The 20,079-nt window shown below is 41.5% G+C and overlaps 1 protein-coding gene across 2 annotated transcripts in view; it reads left to right on the top strand.

The window, feature by feature from the left end:
- RFTN1 (raftlin, lipid raft linker 1) overlaps positions 1-19,002 on the top strand; it is a 95,661-nt gene extending 76,659 nt beyond the window's left edge. For both annotated transcript variants that reach the window (XM_052695612.1, XM_052695613.1), the window contains exons 7-10: positions 1,208-1,323; positions 11,995-12,098; positions 13,427-13,508; positions 16,578-19,002. In XM_052695612.1, coding sequence (XP_052551572.1) covers positions 1,208-1,323; positions 11,995-12,098; positions 13,427-13,508; positions 16,578-17,021 — 746 coding nt within the window. In that variant the 3' untranslated portion in view covers positions 17,022-19,002. The remainder of the gene's footprint in view (positions 1-1,207; positions 1,324-11,994; positions 12,099-13,426; positions 13,509-16,577) is intronic.
- The last annotated feature ends 1,077 nt before the right edge of the window (positions 19,003-20,079 follow it).

The raw sequence follows: 20,079 nt of genomic DNA, 5'->3' as shown, positions 1-20,079 counted from the left end.
TTAGATCTTACCAAGTGTGTTTGGGATTGTGCATACAAGAGGTAAGAAACCTTAATCTTTACTCTGTCTTTGTGAAAATCGGTTGTTTTCCTGTGGAGGCAGTGATGCCTTCCTGCTAGCATTTCTTGGCCTCCCAACATCCACTGTGGAGGGTAGGAAGACCTGCTGAAATGGCTGAGCGGGCTTGCCTGCAAAGTCAGTCCAGGGATCTGTTGATTCAGCCTATGTGGTGCAAGGAGCAAAATTTTCCTAAAAATACAAATAAACTGTTGTATAAAATACTATTGCATTTAGGCAGGTGGAGGAGCAAGATTTTCATAGTTGGTTGTACAGTGCCAGTGTATTCTTTAAATCTGAGGGGTAGGATGAGAAGCATGCTTGTGACAGTGTGAGAGTTCTTGGTGTTCATAAAGAGTACAGAACTGTTATGTAGTATATTTTATGGACAGATATTTCATAATTTATTTTAGCAAGGAAGGGTATTTTTTCAATTAGTTGCACTCTTGTGTCGTGGAGCTGACAAAACTGAATGCTTGCCTCTGGGGGAGACTGCTGATAGTAAAATATACAGCTAAGTTCAAGGGGAAGGTGCTGCTGAAGTAACTTTAATAGTGTGTTTAATCTGAAAAAAGGCTGAACATGCTGGGAATATAAATGAGAACAGTTACTAAACCAGATGGTCAAAAAGCCTTCATAAGTTAATGAAATAGTTATGAATGTATCTTTTCTTTTACAGCATTTAGATATGCCAGAGCATCCTTAGCCCACATAGCCCATCGTATCTGCAATACCTGTTCCATAAATAGGGTTCTGACTTGAATAGATGAATGCATAGGTACACATTCATTGTACTTACAGAAACCCTTCAAAAGTTGATGCAACATGATATGTGGTCTTCAGCCCATAAGGCATGTGTACAACTTCAGGTTGGTGAAAAGGACTGAACTTATTCTGACACCTCAAAGTGCAAGAGCTGTGTTTTTTGAGGATAAACTCTGGCATAATGGTGGATGGAGAGGGTTGCTTTTAGAAACTGCTGAATATGTTTGTCTCAGACATTTGTTGCAGTTGGACTTTCGGAGGAAAATGTGTTTCCAAGCACATGGTATTAATATGCTTGAAAGAACTGGCTATTACTAAATTAAAATGCCTCGCTACACACGGAGTGTTTCTCACAGAGCTTACGCATAACACTGTGTTTCCACAGATTCCTTGCATGGAACAATGGATGGAGTATTTCTCTTTGAAGATGTTGCTGTGGAAGACAATAAAATCATGCAGGGCTATGATGCTATTGTTGTAGAGCAGTGGACTGTACTGAAGGTATGTTTTTCCTTTATTTATTTAATAAATCAAAACACACCGAGACTGCAGGCATACTCCTGTACTTACTTCAGCAGTGCATACAAGTAATGGAGGTAGAGAGGCCAGTGTTAGCAGTAATGCCAGGTTAACAATGCTCTGTGTTTGAACAGTGTTTTTTTGGTTTTGAATCATTCCTTACTTCAGTGGGGGAGAAGATGGGAGGAAGAGCAGCGTGGGTGTGGTACACAAATATGTATTTAAAAACCTGGGATTAAAATCTTTGCAATAAGAAGCAAAAAGATCACAAGGGAAAAAAAAACATTGCTTAATGTTCAGAATATTTTTCTTTTTTTATAATTTGATTGCTCTAGTCTGCCAGAAATAGATGTTACATATCTATTAAAGGTTGGATGGGACCCTGGGCAGCCTGGTCTTGTATTGGATACAGAGATTGGCACCTGCCAGTGGCAGGGGGGTTGGAGCTTAACGATACTTGAGGTCAGTCCTGACCCGAGCCGTTCTACGGTCTATAAAAGCCATACCTCATCTTCCAGTTTGCAATACATTGTAAATGGTGTGAAAATCCTAGAAAAGACTTAAGCAGGGCACAACATCTGCCAGAAGCATAGATTAAGGAAAAATGAGACTGATACTAAACTAAATGTCTAAAATTCCAGGAGACTAGGATTAGGAGTTTGATCATTAGTTGATGATTTCAAAGTGTAGCAAGAAATGAGCATATAAGAGACTTCTTGAAGAACAATGTAGTTGTTAACAGCAGCTTTTCTTGTGCTCATGTGCATCTATAAAAATGATGCCAATATTGCATTTGATATTATTCCAGTTATTACAGACTTTAAAAAAAAAAAAGCAAAACAAAACAAAAAAAAAAAAAAAACCCCCACAAAAAAAAACTTACAGCCACAATTTATTTTTAGGGTCAAGTTGTGGTATTGCCAATCAGGAGCAAGGTTTTGGGGTAATGACAGACGGTTTCATGAAAGCATTTAGGTTAGGTTAGTGCTGAGTAAGAAGGCAAATGTCAAGGGGCATTAATGTTAACCGAATGTTAAAAACTGCTTGGAGAGGAATAGAGTGTGATACAGCAAGCATACACTGCTTTATACTACTATATAAGTCATGATTTGGCAGCACCTTTTTTCATAGGGTTATGTTAACACTGAAAATGTCCAGAGAATAGTAATGGGAATGATGAGCCATACAGACAGCTTCCATATTAGGAAGACTTTATGTGGTGTGTATTTCAGCCTGGGAAAAAGAAAAGTTGCAGGTAACAGAATAGGTAGAGGTCTCCTAAATCATAGGAGATATTTGAATAGAGGTTAACTTTTTGCCTTCTTTGGCAGTATAAGATTTGAGAGGCTTCAAATGTGCCTGCTCAAGGGCCAGGTACAAAATGAAGAAAAAAAAAAAAAAAAGTAATTCAGGTCATATGTCACACAGCAGGAAGGAAATTGGTAGAATGCATTTCTGAAGAATGCCGTGGTTTCAAAAAGGCTAGATGGGTTCAAGGAGAAACTGGAAAACATACTGTGATTTTCTCTATCTTTTCTATATCTATGCAACTATAGAAGCATTTTATTCAGATTAGCCATGTGTTTCTAAAGTGAGCCCTATGATCCTCCCCACATACTATATCTTAGTTTGCATCACACACTGCTTTCAGTAGAAACTAAACCTGATGATGTGCTGAGGAAATACATAAAATATCTAGGGCAAGTATCCTGCATGCTTGCCCTGATATTACTGTGCTTGAGCTGTCCCATATAGCCACACTGGGGATAGCTTTCTGAGATTAAGTAGACTCTTGATCTGAATCAGTTTGGCTCAGACAGCCAGCGAGAAGCTCTCTGTGACTCAAGGAAATTGTAATGCAGTCATGCATAATGCCATCTGCACCTCTTAGTTTGCTCTTGGTGGACACAAGTTTGCCTCAAACTATGATGAGGACAGCATCTGATAATGAGAACCAGTGATGGCAATAACTGAACAGTGTGACACAGCAGAGGAGTGTCTTCTAGCATGGCCATTTGGAGGTGTTGGAGCCCTGGAAGGTAGTACATCGTTTGCCTGAATTCTAGCAGTGATGCCTTTCTCCCCCAAGCTGGAGGTACAGCTGGCCAATAGATTAAGGCATCAACCAGTGAAAGCCATCTGGTGAGTCAGGAGATGCTGTAATGCTGCATACCGTGTCTGTGTGAGGGCTAACATGAAGAGTCTCTAGTTCCAGGTGTAAGATTTGGTAGGTCTATGTGCAACTTCAGAAACTAGCTGATAACGTGTACACAACTTGTTGGTGTGATGAGATTGTTCTCTGCTGTAATCTGAAATGTGGGTGCTGGCTATTCCCTGGCAATTCTGTCCTCCTGAGGTCAGTAGCCTCGTTTAGTGACACAATGAATGTATTACTTACCAATGTGTAAATGGAGAAATAGAGTAGGGAAAAAAGCATGCTGAAGGATAATGAGGCGTTGTAGAACTCTTGGACAGTTTGGAACCCAGATAGAGATAGAGCAGTGCTGGCCACTTTTTTGTTCCCCTGAGATTTAAGTAACTGGCTGGCTGTTTCCTGCCCCATGCTTTCTGGGAGATAATAGGAATTGGTAAGTAAGGTCATGAAATGATGAAGAAATACTGGAAGCCAAAGGAATCTGTAGGTGCTTGTCCTAACCAGGAAATCAGGTTGTCCCTCAGTTAAACTCCCTTGAAATCCACCTTTATTTACAGTGAGCATGGAATAAGAAAGGGGCAGAGGATGGGACTGTAAAATGGGAGATACAGAAAATGGGAAAGACTGTCCAGTACTGACAGGAGATGCCCTGATGCTTTTTAAATATTATTGGTAGATCAAAATGTTACCGCAGAGATAGTTTTGGAGCAATGGAATGCTCATTAATGTAGAATTTCATATTTTTTGATACAGGTTTATACTGTGGCCTAGACTAACCTTTTCCATTTGTCTTTTTCGTTTATACCAAGGCAGCAGTGGAAGCACTGATGGGCAGCGTGACATAAATGTGTATAATGGATCCTTACTTAAAGTTTGTATCAGATAGGATGTCTGGAAGAGCTATAGACTTGTTCAGGTGTGGTCTGAACTGTGCAAATGTATTGTGCTGTGTCCCAATTAGGAATAAGAAACAAACAAATGAAAAGAATCCCAGCTGCAACAAAAGAAAGCTGTTCAACGTAAAAAGACATACAGCATGTGCTGATGCTCTCAGTAATAAAATGAAATCTAGAGAACCTTTCTCAATGAAAAGATAAAGTTTTGCTGTTTAGTCATAAAGGCAAAAGAGAGGGGCTGGCACACCTCTTAGTGGGGAATGTGCTGCCTTTTTAATTGCTAAGGCTAAAAGAGAAAACAAGCTGAACAATGTGATGCACTGGTTATGTGTGTAAAATGTCAGCCTGTAGAGGATGTAAAGCTTGCAGCTGTCACAGTATGTGGTCCCGCCAAGCAGCAGACAGGATGTAATAGCTCTGAGTGATTTAACTCTTTCTCCTCGAGCAAAGTAGAGCTGTCGCATCCTCTGTGAATGACCAGAGGAGTTCTAATGACAAAATGCTCCTCTCATTCCTATCATTTTAACTCTAAAAATGTCAGGACACGTTATTTCCACAGCAGTCACTGAGATCTGGTGCTACAACTTACATGATGGTTTTAATTCTGCTTGCCTAGGCAAATGTGGGTAGGCAGCTCTGATTAACCAAAGCCTGTGTGATTTCGCCCTCCCCACCTCTAATCTATCTCCTTCTCTTAGCCATTAGCCAAGACAAAACAGCTAGTAGTGTCTTTCAAGTTGAGTGCCACAATGTTTATTTTAGATTTCTATATTGTTCCTCTTTGGAAATCTTGTTCATTCTGAAAATACTGTCCTTAATTTACAATATTTTCTCATTGAAAATCCTCAGCTAGTGATTCATCGCTTTCTTCTTTTGTGCTATTACCATATCTTTGGTACACTAGCATGAATTAAAATCTCAAATGCATCACAGTGTTGCCATTTCCCTGGCAAAACTGAATAGGGTCAGTGTCTGCTGTAGACACGATAAACCGTTTACAGTGTGACATATCAAAAGATTTAAGAATGATCTCTGTTAAGCCTGTGTTGCAAGTTGCCTTAATGTAAGCCTTTGGAAAAATTCTCTGGAAATGAAGATTTGATTTGACTGTAGATTTGATTTAGGTCATGTCAGTTAAGCTACATTTTATTGTCTTTAGCCATAGGAGAAAGGCATGGCTGGGTCAGAAAAAAAGCTGATGGCGATTGGTATGAAATGCAGTTCTGAGAGTGACTCTTTACCATCCAAATATTTTTGCCTGGATAGAGTATTTCAGGATTTTGCCCCTCGTTGCTGTATAAGCAAAGCTAAACAAAATCTTCAGGAGCCTGTTAACTTTAACAGGTTTTTGTAGCTGTTGTTTCTTTTATCTAAGATACAAAGGCAGCATAAATATCTCTGTATTTGCCTACTGAACTCAATAGATGTACCTTACATAGGATTAAAAAACACAGGCAAATTTTTCTTTGGTTTTGTTGATAAATTTAGCAATACTCTGTTGTAGTGCTGGAAGTACTGAAGTTTGGCAAAGCCAACATTTCTTCCCAGTGAGTAAAGGACACTTGAAGTAAGCAGGCAGAAAAGCACAGGATTTATAACGATCTCAATATTAAAAAAGTCACATACTGTCTGGCATGGTTTGCTTCGGTTTGTGGCGGATCGTAGATAAGAATTAGTTCTCTACTCACCCATAGAAACAAACATAGAAAAAAAAAAAAAGAGAATACCAGATCTGAACTTTCAAGAACAAACTGAAAAGAAGCATTTCAGATGTGGTTTGTTTGTTTGTTTGTTTTATTTTTTATTTTTTACACTTTACAAAGAGTCACAAAGGGCACAAGTCTTTTTCACAGCAGATCACCTTTGGCCAGGCAGTAAGGACTTGGCTTATGTACCTCTTTGACCCTGAGCAGCTGCTGGGTGGCCACAGGACGATGCCCTGGCATTTTGAGTATCACAGGAGACAGCAGCTGGGACGCCATCAATTGCGTGTGCTACCCTGCATGTTAGTGAAACCCTGCATGTTTTGGAGGTCTCCTTTCTTGTTGACTTGAACCTGTTGCCATAGAGCATCTGTTTTTCAGATGTGCTTCTTGTTTGGAAGTAGATTTTTCATTTCAGAATGGTAAAGTGGTGCACAGAGCTTATTTGGAACAGGCTGAGAGTAACTTAGAACTGAAGGACATTATACTGGGGAAGCTGTGTGCAAAAGCTTCAGCTGTGTGTGGTAAGGCTCCCTGGGTTATACCAGTTCTCAGACAGTGTTTAGCTGTTACTGGTGTTCCAAGAACAGTTTGTAGATAGATGGTTAAATTGGCACTCATCTGAAGGTACAGCATGGAATTGTTGCAGGAATTATGAGACTAAAAATGCCAGAGTTGTGTAAGAAAATGTACTGATGGATTGCTAGATCATAGTTATTTCTTCTGCTCTATGGCCAGTGTGGAATTGTGCTGTCATGTGCATGTCCCCTATGCTATATTAAGTTCAGCAGATTTCCTAAGACATTTCCACGCTTCCTATGAGGAGAACCCTTTCCATTCTAATGTAGTACATTCACCTTGAGGAGCTTTTGCTACCTGTCCTCTGCTTCTATAAATGCAAAATTCTGTTGCTATTCAACTGTGCTTCTGTCTTACAGGTGCAGGCATTACTGGAAGTACTCAATCATTTTAACAGTGTATGCTTGCACCAGAAAGTAGGGTTTGCCTCACTGAAGTCACTGAGAGAAGTGGACTTAACAGACAGAAGAAGCTTTTTAGTTGTTGATTATTTTGCTTTACACTGTATGTGGACATGGATGTGAATGCTACTCAGCAGCATATATGTGTATGGACATTGAGAATGGATACATTTGAATCTCAGGAAAAACTGTCTTAACAGGATTCCCCCAGTTTAGTGCTGCAGATTTGTATATTCTCAAAAATACTTCACAGTCCATTAATTCACATATAATAAGAAATTTTATTAAGAAATATAAGTTACATTTATCTGATATAATGAGCAAAAGGCTGTCTTGTTCTGTTTTTCTGTTTGCCCACACTGCTCTGCTGTAAAGCTTCTCATGCATGTCTGCTGACAAGGCTCTGTATTGTATTACAGGCTGAGATTTAGGAGAAGCTCAATGCTGAAGGAGCGTGGTGCAATTTTTTTGCCGCAGCGCTTGTGTGAAACTTCTCTTTTGCTTACAGTAGATAGTTTTAATGGATCGATAGTGTTACATTATTAAGAGAAAGTGTTTTATGGAATAAGTTTAAAACAGGAATGGACAAATCATTTCAAACTTTAGAGATTGGGCTTGGTCTCTTTTTCTTCTGTATTACTGCAGCCATCAAACATTTGCATCATTCTTGTACCAGGTCATTCTCAGACAGCCCATATATTTGATTTCTCTCATTTTATTTTCTCTCTTTTTCACAAGGTGCCAGTGTTGCCTTCACCACGTCCTCTTTCTCCCTCCAGTGAAATAGGAAAAGCTGCAACTTTGGCAGTGGTGGAGGCTGCTAGTCTGCTGCCCAGGGTGCATGCTGCCTTTTCTATGGGCTCTCTCCAGTGTTTGTGTAGGGAGCTGAGCAGGAGCACACTGCATGTTTTCTCCCATAAACAATAGCTTGAGCCTACTTAAAAGCTGCTGTGTTTTTTACTTTCCATCTTCTTTGCCATCTGTCCATAGGCCTTAGCATGTGGTCTGTTAGGATTTGCTTGTAAAGGTTTTATTAAGATTTATTTAATGGGATTTTCAGTCTTCCACTCTTCAATCCACATTGGAAAAAAATATTAAACAGTGACAATCCATAGCTGCCCTGTGAGTAAATCACATTCACTTAACCCAGGAAAGAATGATTTCTTTCTGTCTCACAAGAGCTTAGTAGCTGCTGTGTTTATTCTCTTGCTGTGGTTAAAATTGCCACAATAAAGGGGGAAAAGAAAAGAAAAGCAGTTAATGCAGTTGTTTGCGTAGCTTGCCCTAGATATTATCTTTATCATTTTTTAATCATACTTTTTATTCCTTTCTAATGAGAAGAAGCTGCTGTGAAAGCAAGAAAAGACTGAAAACAAATAATACAACTACAGAAAAAATGAATTCTTTTCATGTGGTGTAAGTCAAGGGAAAAGCCTCACTCACTGTGCTCTGGCTTCTTGACACTCCAGGTGTGATCAGAGATGACTTACCATCCATAGCAGGGTGGGAAACAAGTTAATTAAAATTTTCCACCTTCACACTGAATGAAACATCTCCCAGTTTGAGACACATTATGTGAACACTCTTGTTCACCAGAGCTCTGGCATGTACTTTCTCTTCCTATTGGTTCTCAAATTCAGATCTGTTAGCTAGAAAGAGCATTGAAATTTTCTCTTAAGAAATTGAAATTATATTTCCATTGTTGCAAATAAAAGTAAATCTTAAAATAACGTTATTGCTTATAAAATATAAAATAAATATGAAATTCTGCTTTTTCTCTGTACCCAGCCACCAGTGTATTGTTTATTTGGATGCATTTTTGCCTAGGGAAGCATTTTAGGTGACACTGATCCTTTGTGCTCTCTCCTAAAGACCTGTATGACTGTGGCTTCTGCTTGTGGCCAGTTTCCAGTCCTGGGGATAGGACTGCAGGTGCTGATTCAGGAGAGGGAGGATATTTCGTTTATGTGGTGTTAAGGCTGCTATTATCTGTATTTGCAAATGGGGAGCTAGCAGCCCATATGAATTCTGTATGTTGGTTCAGGAGAGCGTCCTTTCTCTTGTCTGTTGCCTTTCAACAACCAGTTGTTGGCATTTATTCCCCTGAGGAGCTGTGTGGTGCCCAATGGTACCAAGGTCTTGCTCAGAGCAGTTGGAGCTGGGAGAGGTGTGCCTTAAGGTCTGTTCCCTTCCTGGTCTGAAGAAGGAACTGAAGAAGCCCAGTCTGACTTCTGGGATTGTTTAGTCTGGAGAAGAGGAGGCTCAGGGAAGACCTTATCGCTCTTGACAATTACCTGAAAGGAGATTGTAGCAAGGTGGGGGTCAGCCTCTTCTCCTGGATAACCAGTGATAGGATGAGAGATGATGGCCTTAAGTTGTACCAGAGAAGGTTCAGGTTGGATATTAGGAAGAATTTCTTCTCAGAAAGAGTGGTGCATTGGCACAGGCTGCCCAGGGAGGTGGTAGAGTCACTGTCCCTGGAGGTGTTCAAGAACTGTGGCACTGAGGGACAAAGTTAGTGGGCATGGAGGGGCTGGGTTGGTGGTTGGACTCGATGGTCTTGGTGGTGTTTTCCAACCCTAATAGTTTGATGATTCTGTGATCTATGACATGCAGGTTCTGCTGTCAGCACCAGCCTGTGCAAGAATGAATAGATACCTTCTAACAATGACACAATACTCTTTCAACAGATCTTTTAGGTTTTCCAGACTTTCTTTTTCTTTTCTTGAAGTTTAACTGATGTTAATCTTAAATCTAATTTTCGGTAATTTTACACTTTTGAGTGTGATTTATCCTCTCTTTCTGCTTCTCCTGCTTGGGGATTAAGAAGCACAGCATCATCTCTGCAGGTGGTGCTTAACTCTGACAGGTCAGATGGGGCCCGGCCTCCTTTTGCCTTGTGGGGACAGGACTGTGACAGTGGGGGCAGTGCAGCCTCACACTCCAGGTTCTGCAGCAGCCAGGCAAGCTGTGCTCTGTGTGTTACCAATGTCCCTCCTCATTGCTGTCATCCTGTTGATTTTTGACATGTCTGTGTGTGTGTCCTTATGCAAGGAGAAAGGTCTCCTCAGTGTTCTCTGACCTTAGGCAATGAATTCAAAATAGGAATGCTGTTTGTAGCATGGGAGGTTGCTTGGGACTCAAACAAGGTCTGCTGCACCGGTGTTTCCTGACCCACTCACTGGTCTAATGCTTTCCACATGAGTGATCTCCCTCTGGTTTATCATCTACAAATGCCTTGAGAGAGGGAATGTTTTGGTCAGATCTTGTGTCCCTCCTGGTGTCTGGAGGAGGGCTGGCAGTGATGATGTGCTGACCTCGTTCCTGGTGCTTGTGTTTTCATCATTTTTGGAAAACATTGTTGACCTGCCTGATGAAGCTCAGTGTGTGATTGATCTCTTTCCTTGAGAGGTTAGATGCTAAAGGCATCTGGACACGTCATCCTTTCTGTATTGCTCTTGCAAACACTATTTTGAAAACTTGGAAGCGGCAGGAGACGCCCATCTTACAGTGGGGACAGAGAGTGGGAAGGGCAAGGAGGAGAACAGGAGTGTAGGGAGGCACCAAACTGCCCTCAGTCCCAGCTGGGGATCAGTCCTGATTGCTTTGGGGGAAATCAGTAATTAGCAATTCTGTGTGTATTCCAGATACATGCTGGTGCTGCAAAGCAGCTGTGTGTGTAAAAAGGCCCTGAAAGTCTCTGTACAGAAATCAGAGCAGCATGAGCCAAGTGTTCTCTTACAGCTACTTTCTAGTGCAGAATTTTCAAATACTCTCTTTTTTAAGCAGGAGTGATAGAGCTTCTTGGGCTACTTGCAGTCAAGATGAGATTTGAATAGGCAGAGTCAGGCAGTCATTCAGTTATGAAGATATCAAGTGACCTTTATTACAGTCATTAGAAGAAAGGAATAGTTGAAGTTGGAAATCACTAAGGTAATTTGAAGTACTACAGGAGGATTTGGATTAGTTCTGACCAGATGACTATTATTACAGAATAAATGGACTTTTTGGAGCAGGCCTGAGGAAAATAGAGAAAGTTATTTTGCTGAGAATTGGTGATTAAAACTACTAGTGTGCACATTAAACCAATCTAAGTGTCTGAGCTTTCTGGCAGATCTGATTGTTATTCCAATGGAATACAGCTATATTTGTAGAGGCTAGTAGTTATCATTTCTTGTTTTGTATTTATTAAGATGAAAAACAAGTAAATATGCTCTACCATCTATTCTTAAGTTAGTGGAAGTCTTGGCAATGGGACACTGGAGCAGTCTTTGTTGAAATCACCAGTAGTTCTTTATGTGTGAATTACAGGTTTTGCCATCTATTGGAAAGAGCATTAGCAAGGCTGTCTTGTGTATATCTGAAAGGCGGCATTTTTGGTCTTGCCCACAGATCTTCTGATTCAAAACAAGGAGGCAGTGTGTATTCATGAGTATCTCTGTGATTCTGTAATACAAGGAACAGACTTGTACTTAGGTTTTTTTTCTGTTGTTGCCCATTTTGCTCTTGATCCATCGCTGTAGAGCTGCTCAGTTGGTTTGGTGCAGCCCAAATAAGTGCAGAATCTGGGCAAAGCATCGTTGTCATGTTGTCAGTGTTTGTTTGGAAGAGGATACTTGATAAAATGCAATGAGTTTGTCCTGTTCAGATCTGGAATCGTTTGAAGCATGGGTGGTTTAGGCAGTATAAAAAAATCAACAACTACAAAATCACAGGTGTTTGTCATTCTGAGCAAAGTCATTTAACAGGTTAGGATGAACCGGTGGTCATTCCTGCACCTCATGTTTTCCTTGGCCAGCTGGACATACAGAATGATTCACTTCACCACAAAAACCCTCTCCTCCTTCCAGAAAAGCTGTAAGTCAAAATGAATGTCACGCTGCAAGAGCTGATGCTGACTGCTGATTTTTCTCTCCTAGGGAGTGGAAGTGCAGACAGATTATGTTCCACTACTGAATTCCCTTGCCATGTACGGCTGGCAGCTGACGTGCGTCCTTCCTACTCCGATTGTGAAGACAAACAGGTAGGGAGGGTGAGCACTGCTTTTCAGCCACTGTCTGTGCACCACAAGCAATTCTCTGCACAATTAGCATAGATTTTCTTGCCCATGTTCAGTTTGCAAACCCTCCTGCAGCTGTTCTCTGGGTTTTCTGAGTACCACAAGCCACGTTAGACAGGAAGCATGTGTCTGGTGGGCAAAAGAATGCGAAATGGCTCTGTGGTTTCTGCATGTATTTTCTGATTATCATCTCTGTCTTTGTGTTAAAAATAAATAAATAAATGCCTGCTCTGGTTCTCTCACTTAGTAGCTCCACTTGGAGCAAAAGCAAAACCCATGATAATATTTGGAGTGAGATGTTGCCCATTTGAAGCAAATTAATTTCATTCTTAATTACTGTCTGTCTGACGCTGATGGTACACACAGTCTAGCTGAGCAGAACCATATCCAATTATTGTGTCATTACTCTGGTAGCCTTGTTTGCATATGTAGTCATTGTGTGGGGTCTGCTTTGCTATTATTAATGTTTGGAGATTTTAGACATAAATGCGTGTCACTTAAAAATGTTCTTTCTAATGGTGGTGAAAAAACAGTCACCCCACTTGCTTATCATGAAGATGGAGCATTCTGAATTTATGCTTGTCAGGAATATATTTATATATAAAGCAGTGTAATTAGTCATGATTTTTTTTTTTTTTAGCTGAAGAAAGGGAAAATATGCCCAGCTCCTTTAGAGAGCTAGATGAACACTGTTCCTACACAAAAAAGCCTAAAAAGTAAAGGCCATCTGTGTCAGTATATTAAAGCCTTTCATGTACATTTAAATATAGGAACAAATGGAAAATCATAATTATGATATGTAAGCCTTGTTCTCTAAGGGTGTGTATATAGATATTGTTTTCTCTTCTGGTTTTCTGTATTCCTTTTATAACTCCAGTAACACAAGGCCAGGATGGCAGTGCAGAAAGGCACCCAATCCAACTGCTACTGGCATTTGCTTGTGCTTCCTGCCTCACTGCATACCTGTGGGGCACACACAGCCATCAGGGCTATGCACATGCACCATAGAATTCTTGCTTTTTGTTCAAAACAATTTCTTTTTACACTCTAATTCTAAAACATTCAGCTAAAGCATGTCACAGTAACAGTCTCTATCAGGGTAATCAGTTGATCATTTTTCCCCCAAAATGCCAGGATGCTTAGAGACACCGGGGTCAAGCAGTGTTTAGGTCATTCTTCATTTTGTTCTTCTTTGACCTGCAGAAATAAATGACTAAGATGGATTTTTGCTTTGAGTGATGCTGCATGTGAATTTAATTCATTCTCAGGAGTGTGCATTTGTTTCTTTTCAGGGAAGGGAATTTATCTACAAAGCAAATTGTATTTCTTCAGAGACCTTCTTTGCCCCAGAAAGCAAAGAAAAAAGAATCTAAGGTAAATAAACTCATGTTCCTGTTTTTTTTGTTTTTTTGTTTTGTTGGCAAAATTTTAATATTGCAATTCATTTCCCAAAGAAGTAAACGTGGCTTATTGAATGTCTCTGTCATAAAGTGGCCTGGTAAATGAAACAAGACACAAGGAATTGAACTGTTCGAACGAAAGGAGATGCTCAGACGATGTCAGAGCTCTTCTGCTGGACTCATGGCAGCAGAAGTGTAGAATTCTCTTTACAGCTTTGCCATAAACCTGCACATGTGACCTAAAAATCTCTGCCCACATTCACTGTCTGCAAAGAGAAACTGCTACTCATTGTTGTCTCTTACCTTGTTTCTATCTAGTGCTGGAATGCTAATAAATTCTGCTAGAATTTAAGCATAAAGCACCCTGAATCCAGCTATATTATCTGAGAACACAGCTGACAGCTAATAATGCACGTATGTGGATACATGTTCCCATTTCCCTTTTTAAAAGCATAACAGTGGAAACCCCCACCCAGCTGTGTCATGCTGTACTGCTGAAGGGCAAATACTGGTACTGGGCAAGTGGCTGACCTTCCTCTTGTGTAGGAATTTGCCTTGCCCTTTCTGTGTGTAAGGGAAGCATCAGCAAGGGTGATGAGTGAAGTACTGAAAATCTCCCTGAGACCACGATGAGAAAGTTGCTCATACAGCCTCATTTTTATTCTGTTTTACTCTTTGCGATTGCTGGGTGCTGGCTGGCCTAATGTCATCAGCAGGACTGCTGTGCTCACAGCTGAGCTACAATAGGATGTGGGAAATGCTAAGTAGAGCTGAGCACTGAGAACATTGTAGCTAGTGTTTAGGGAACTGCAGATCTAGAAAGCCCTCACTGGATTGGAGCCGGCTTTGTGAGAGTCACCTTTTAAATACAGCAGAGAACAGGAAGGAGTTTGAGCTGACCAAAGCAGGAGAAAGTGCTGGGAGCACATCTGTTGTTCAGGATTTACCCTTTCTTATTAGTGAAGCCAGAGCCTAGTTATTCTGTGATGGTGCTACAAAGCCCTTCTTTCTTATTCCTTCTCTTTGTTTTCAAGTGATTAAAGTTGGGGTGATGTGCCCACATTCAGTTATTTTTTTGGTGGGTGACTGTAAGCAATTGTATGTCTTCAAACAGAGAAGCAGTATGATACTGATTCCTTGTACTGTAATAACAAATGCATACCATCCAGATGACTCAATGATTTGTTTACATTTTTTTCATCTGGGGATATAAAAACTTATTTAACAATGTCTGGTTGACAAAACAAAGGGTTTACTCGTTGGCAATGTTAAATATACAGACATACTCAGGGGCAAAAATTACTAATGCATTTTCAGACCGAAGGCCAAGAAAAATGGGGTGCATTGGTTATGATCATATAGACATCTGTAAGACTCGCTCAGCCTCTCTGAACAGCTGTTGGGAGCCACTTCGAAGCTGCTGAACCTAGCATTTGGTGAAGCTGCTGAACGTTCTGCCACCCAACATCACAGACTTGCTGGGGGTTTTTAACTTAGGATATGGCATGTGTGAAGCGTTTGTGGGTGGCTGCTACTTGGAAGGATATCTGCTGATTAGGTAGAAGGACACTGCAGTGCTGGAAGCTGGTCTGTCCCGTCTGTGCTCACCAGCTGGGTGCTGCTCAGTTTAACTTGAACAGAAAAGGAAGCAGGCAAGAAGTGGTCAAACTTCTCTTCAGTAAGACAGTGCAAAATCCAGTCAGTGACGATCAAGTTTATTCACTTCATACAAAAGTGGTGCTCATTTCAGCAGAAACTGGCTGTGTACCTTTTTCTGAAATATAATATATATATACCTGAGTAGACATGCATACATATGCACCTGTGCCTGTGCAGGTATGCAGAGTCTCCTGCAAATTCAGGACAAACTATATTGTGTTCAGGGCCCCGATCTTGCTTCTGTCCAAGAGAGCACCAGGTTAGAAAGGAGCTGTGAGTGTGCAGCCCTGCTGCAAATCAAAGAGAAAATCGGGTGCCTGTGAGAATTGTGAACAGTTGAGCTCTAAAACTGAAATGTTATCTTTCATTTAAATACCATTACAGTTTAGACAAGGGAAGGAAAGCCTCCCCTGCAAAAAAACAGTAAGTTTTGAATCATTTTTTGCTTAAGGAATAAATAGCTAAATAAAAGATTTATGAATGTGACTCTGTCACAGCCATGGTCACAGTGGAAAAAATGGCTTTTGTATTTATGGCACACGAGAAGTAGTGAGCACTGCCTGCTAGCCCGTCCCCAAGTCTGCACCATCCTGGATCCTTCTGTGGTACATCCATGCACTCAGGGAGCTGCTGTGGGTTGACTCAGCACTGCTGTGGGACCAGATCTGACGTTCCTTGGGACGCTCAGCTTATTTTTGATGAATGAAGACTTATATTAATGGTATAGTTGTCGGACCTTGTGTATGTGAGACCTGTCCAGTCAGTATTTCAAGATATTGCCAGTTCTCTCTCTCTCTTTTTTTTTTTTTTTTTTTTTTTTTTTTTTTTTTTTTTTTTTTTAATAGTGGTCAAAGCAGTTCTTTTGAAATGGTAGCTGTGGCAAGTCTTGTGGCGAGAGCTGTATTGAGGCAGCTTCATGTGCTCTCATCACAAAGCCTTCATACTGTTGTACAATTTAGGGTTTGGGGTATGGTGTTAGTTCTGCTGCTAGCCTGGTCGAAAAAAAAATTAATAGTGCCACATGATTGCTTCCCCTGTCAGCGCTTGTGCAGCTCTCTGGTTGTGCTTTCCACACAGTGCATGCTGTCTGCCAGGCTGCTGTGTGCCTCAGTGGGGAACTGTTGTCTTGAAGGGAGCCCAGCAGGCACATTACACAGCAGAAGCAGAGCACGTAACTCTCTCCTGTGTCTCACAGATACACCTGTGCAGGCTCCAGTGATCTTGAAGCCATCTGATTTAGTCATGCAGTTTCTTCATCTCATGTCTTTTTGACCAAAACTAGCTTTGAATAAAAACTAAGTAAAAAATATTTCTTGTCAGGAAAGCAGATGTTGGCTTGAGACTGTTACAGGTGGGCTTTAATGTCTGGGTCTTTTATTTGTAGTTTCACTGGAGGTTTTCCAAAGAAGACGTGCACAACAAACCAATGAAGAAATCGAGGAAGACTAAATTAGGTTCTGGGGAGAAGCAGACGGCAGAGAAGCCGGAATTTGAAGTCACAGAGAACACGAGAAACTTAGCAGCACAGCTGTCGGCCGCATCAGGGCCTGGCCCTGAGCAGCAGCTGGACGGCGTCATAGACTTGGGGAATGAAACGGCTGGGGCTGACAGCAGAGGCACCCTCCGTGACGGGGTGTCAGGGGGCACGTGTCCTGCCAGTGCTGAGGCTGGTGACACCGGTGGCAGCAAGGCGCAGACCTGTCCCGACCAGAGCAAACCCGACTGCTGCGAGGAGAAGGAGGCAGCGGGGCAGGACTGCACACCCGGGCCTGATGGCTGCCAGGGGATTGGCGGTGCAGCAGTGGACGCGGAGCCTTCTTGTGAGTAAGGCCAATGGCTCAGGGGTTCTGTGAGTTGTTGTATTAGCCAAGAGAAAAGAACAGATCTCGCTCATCATCTTCACTAACTCCATTGCTCAGTTCAGCGTTTCTTTGGTATTGCACTTACTTTGCTCCTTAGCATGCCAGTATCTTGATGTTTTAGGTAAGTACAGGGCCTAGGCTTTCTAATGGCAAAATTCCGTTCACTTTGCAGAGTAGGAAAGGCCATCTTCTAGAGGTACAATTGAAATTAAAAATAGGGACAGAAAACAGGCTTGAGCTTTTCTGTGACTGACATGGCACAGTAGGTTTGTATCTGGTGCGGGGCAAACATTCCACTTGGTCAGAATTTATTGTCATGTTTTCTTGTCCACGTATCTTTGCTGGAGAAGTTCTCGTGCCATATGCTAGTTTGTCATTAAGCTTGTAGTGTCATGAAAATGGTTTTTGAGCTTAAGCAGGCCGAAATCTGAAAGCTTAGGTAAGACGGCCATATCTATATTTGTCTCCAACAGCAGAGTTACCAATGACATTTTCTCCTGAATTTTATTAACTCTTGCAGATCTTCAAGCAATAAGCAAATCATAAACCTGCTTTAGGCATACTGAGTAAACAAAAACTCATGATAAATTTGTGTAAGGCAGATGATCTCAATATAAAATGACATTTCCTATTCTGTTAAGCTTATGTTCTCTTTGCCAAATGATGGTTCACTGGGGTTTCAGAAGATAGGGAAAACAGAGGACAAATTAAGGCAGGTAAGATGTGCTTCTTTCGGTTGCTCTCTTCACTAAGATTGGAATTTGATGTCACCATCTGACCTGCTCACGTCGTTTTGCACCACTTCCTCATTGTTGTAAAATATGCTGTGGGAAAGAACTGATGCAAATAGCAGGGTAGCGGCCTTCGCATGTCACTAAATGATATTACAGAGTACAAATACCTTAATAGAGAGCTTTTTAAAAGAAGTAGTGGTATTTTGGGATTGATATCTCTCAGAATTCTGTTACACTACCAACATTTTTTGTTTGGGGGAGCTACGTTAAAATATTTACAAGTGAATGTACATGTGTAATATATTCTTCAAGAACTTCAGTGTTCCTAAAAGGTAGGAAGTAGTTGTTACTCTCTTCTTTACCACCTTGGTCCCTGTTTAGAAGTGGTCAAGCAAGCTGGCAGAAGGGTGAGAAATACGTTTGGAACTTCCCTGGTTTTTCTTGTTCTGTTTTTTTTTTTTTTTTTTTTTTTTTTTTTTTTAACAAGAGCTCAGTTGGCCATTTGTGAGCTTTGTCCCTCAACTAATTTGTGCCCAATAATTTTCCTGTCTTTAAACCAAAATGCTGTAGAGTGAAAGAACTGTGTCCTGCATTAAATGCACACCTGGCACGGTTAAAAGCGTCTTCTGTGCCTGAAAATCACACAGCTTGTAGACCACTGCAGAGAAGGGAAAAATCATAGCATTTGGAGAATTCATTTATCGGGACAATGGCACTCAAGTTGAAACCATTCCATTTCATACACACAAGGCACGGGAGGATTTTTTTTCGCTGACTGAAGAGTATTCATTTTGAATTTGGTGGGTTAACCACAGGACTGTAAGTAACTGGTGATATTTTTCAATTATTTCACTCTGTTTCTCCATAGTAGGCTGAAGTTCCAATAACCTCAAAAATGTGTTATTTCAGTTGTTCCACATACAGACAAGGTCTCTGCTCTGGACAGTTCTAAGTAGCTGTTTGCAACTTTTATTAGCATAAGATATTTCTACTGATGGTTTCTGTCTTAAGGACTAGCTTTATATTAATCTTGTTTAAAAATGTATGGTATTTAATGAACATTTTACTAGTAAAAATGTTGCAATAGATTGAACTTGCCAAATACTTTTGAATAGAAAGTGTCTATCGGATTGCAATTTGACCTTGTTTGCATCCCAACTGCTTACAAAACAAGAGAAATAAAGTTCACGAGGAGGTTTCCTATTTGTGGTAATTGCACAGCTGCTAATTATTTGTCCCCAAAAGGAGGAACTCAGGGTCTCTACGTGGTAAAGAAATGAAGCTGCTGCTGACTGCCTTAGCACGTGTTGCTGAGTGCTGCAGAGCGGGCTGCTTGGTTGTCTGTCAGCAGTCTGGCAGAGCGTGAGGAAGCTCTGCTCTAAGTGAAAGCCTGGTACAGAATTTCATTCCTGTAGCTGCTGGAGCGGCTTGAGGTTGGGAAGACTTGACGAGAAATACATGTTTTTCAGTTTAAAAAGGGCAAACGGTTCAAATGGTCATGTAATTACTTCCAGCCTGGGACTCTGACTTGTTCTCAGTCAGTTCAGCAGTCTGGAGCTGTGTGCTCACCATCCCCACGCCCCTGTCTTGAGAAGTGTGAGCTTCCATCACTGTGCAGACACGACACAGATGTGAGGAGTGCTGGCAAAGGCAGCCTGTGGCCACAGCAGGAAGGCTTTGCATCTGCTGCATGTGTTTTCTACCTCATCTTACCAGCCACTTCAGGCTTGAAAAAGCAAGACCACAGTGGTCAAGGAAATGAAAGTAATCAGTTGTCACTGTATTTGAAGCCTGAATAGAGGAGGATGGCCAGGCCAAGGCTTAACTCCCTGAGCAGTGAGGGGCAGTATCCCTGCAGTGGGGGGAAATTGAAGGAACTCAGAGCAGCCACAGCTCTGCAACAGTTTGTCACCCCCAGGTGAAGGAAGAGAATGAGGCCAGGTTCTTTCCTCTCTGTGGAGAGCTGCTGTGTTAAGCTCAACCTGGCAGAATCTCCCAGTGGGAATGCAAACTGCTCTTGCTGTGTGCCTCTCTTGGAAGGGGACAGCAGCATGCATTGCTGCACACCTCAGCGAGGAGCTGTGTTAAGGGGTGTTCCAGGTGTTGACTGGTGACTGAAGCACTGCAGCACAGGCAGACAGCACTCCACTGAGCTTACCATAAGCAGCCCGACTCATGGTGTCAGCCAGGCACAAGAGCTGCCTCTGAAGGATGAGCACGTGTGTTACTGATGAGAGTTATGCAGCCTGCTGCTGAGGGCAAGTGGTCATCTGAAGGAGGCAATCATTAG

This window comes from Tympanuchus pallidicinctus, unplaced genomic scaffold (genome assembly GCF_026119805.1).
Source record: "Tympanuchus pallidicinctus isolate F22 unplaced genomic scaffold, pur_lepc_1.0 scaffold3, whole genome shotgun sequence".
NCBI classification, from domain to species: Eukaryota; Metazoa; Chordata; class Aves; order Galliformes; family Phasianidae; genus Tympanuchus; species Tympanuchus pallidicinctus.
Note: the sequence above shows the minus strand (reverse complement) of the source record. Positions and strands in the feature narration are given on the sequence as shown.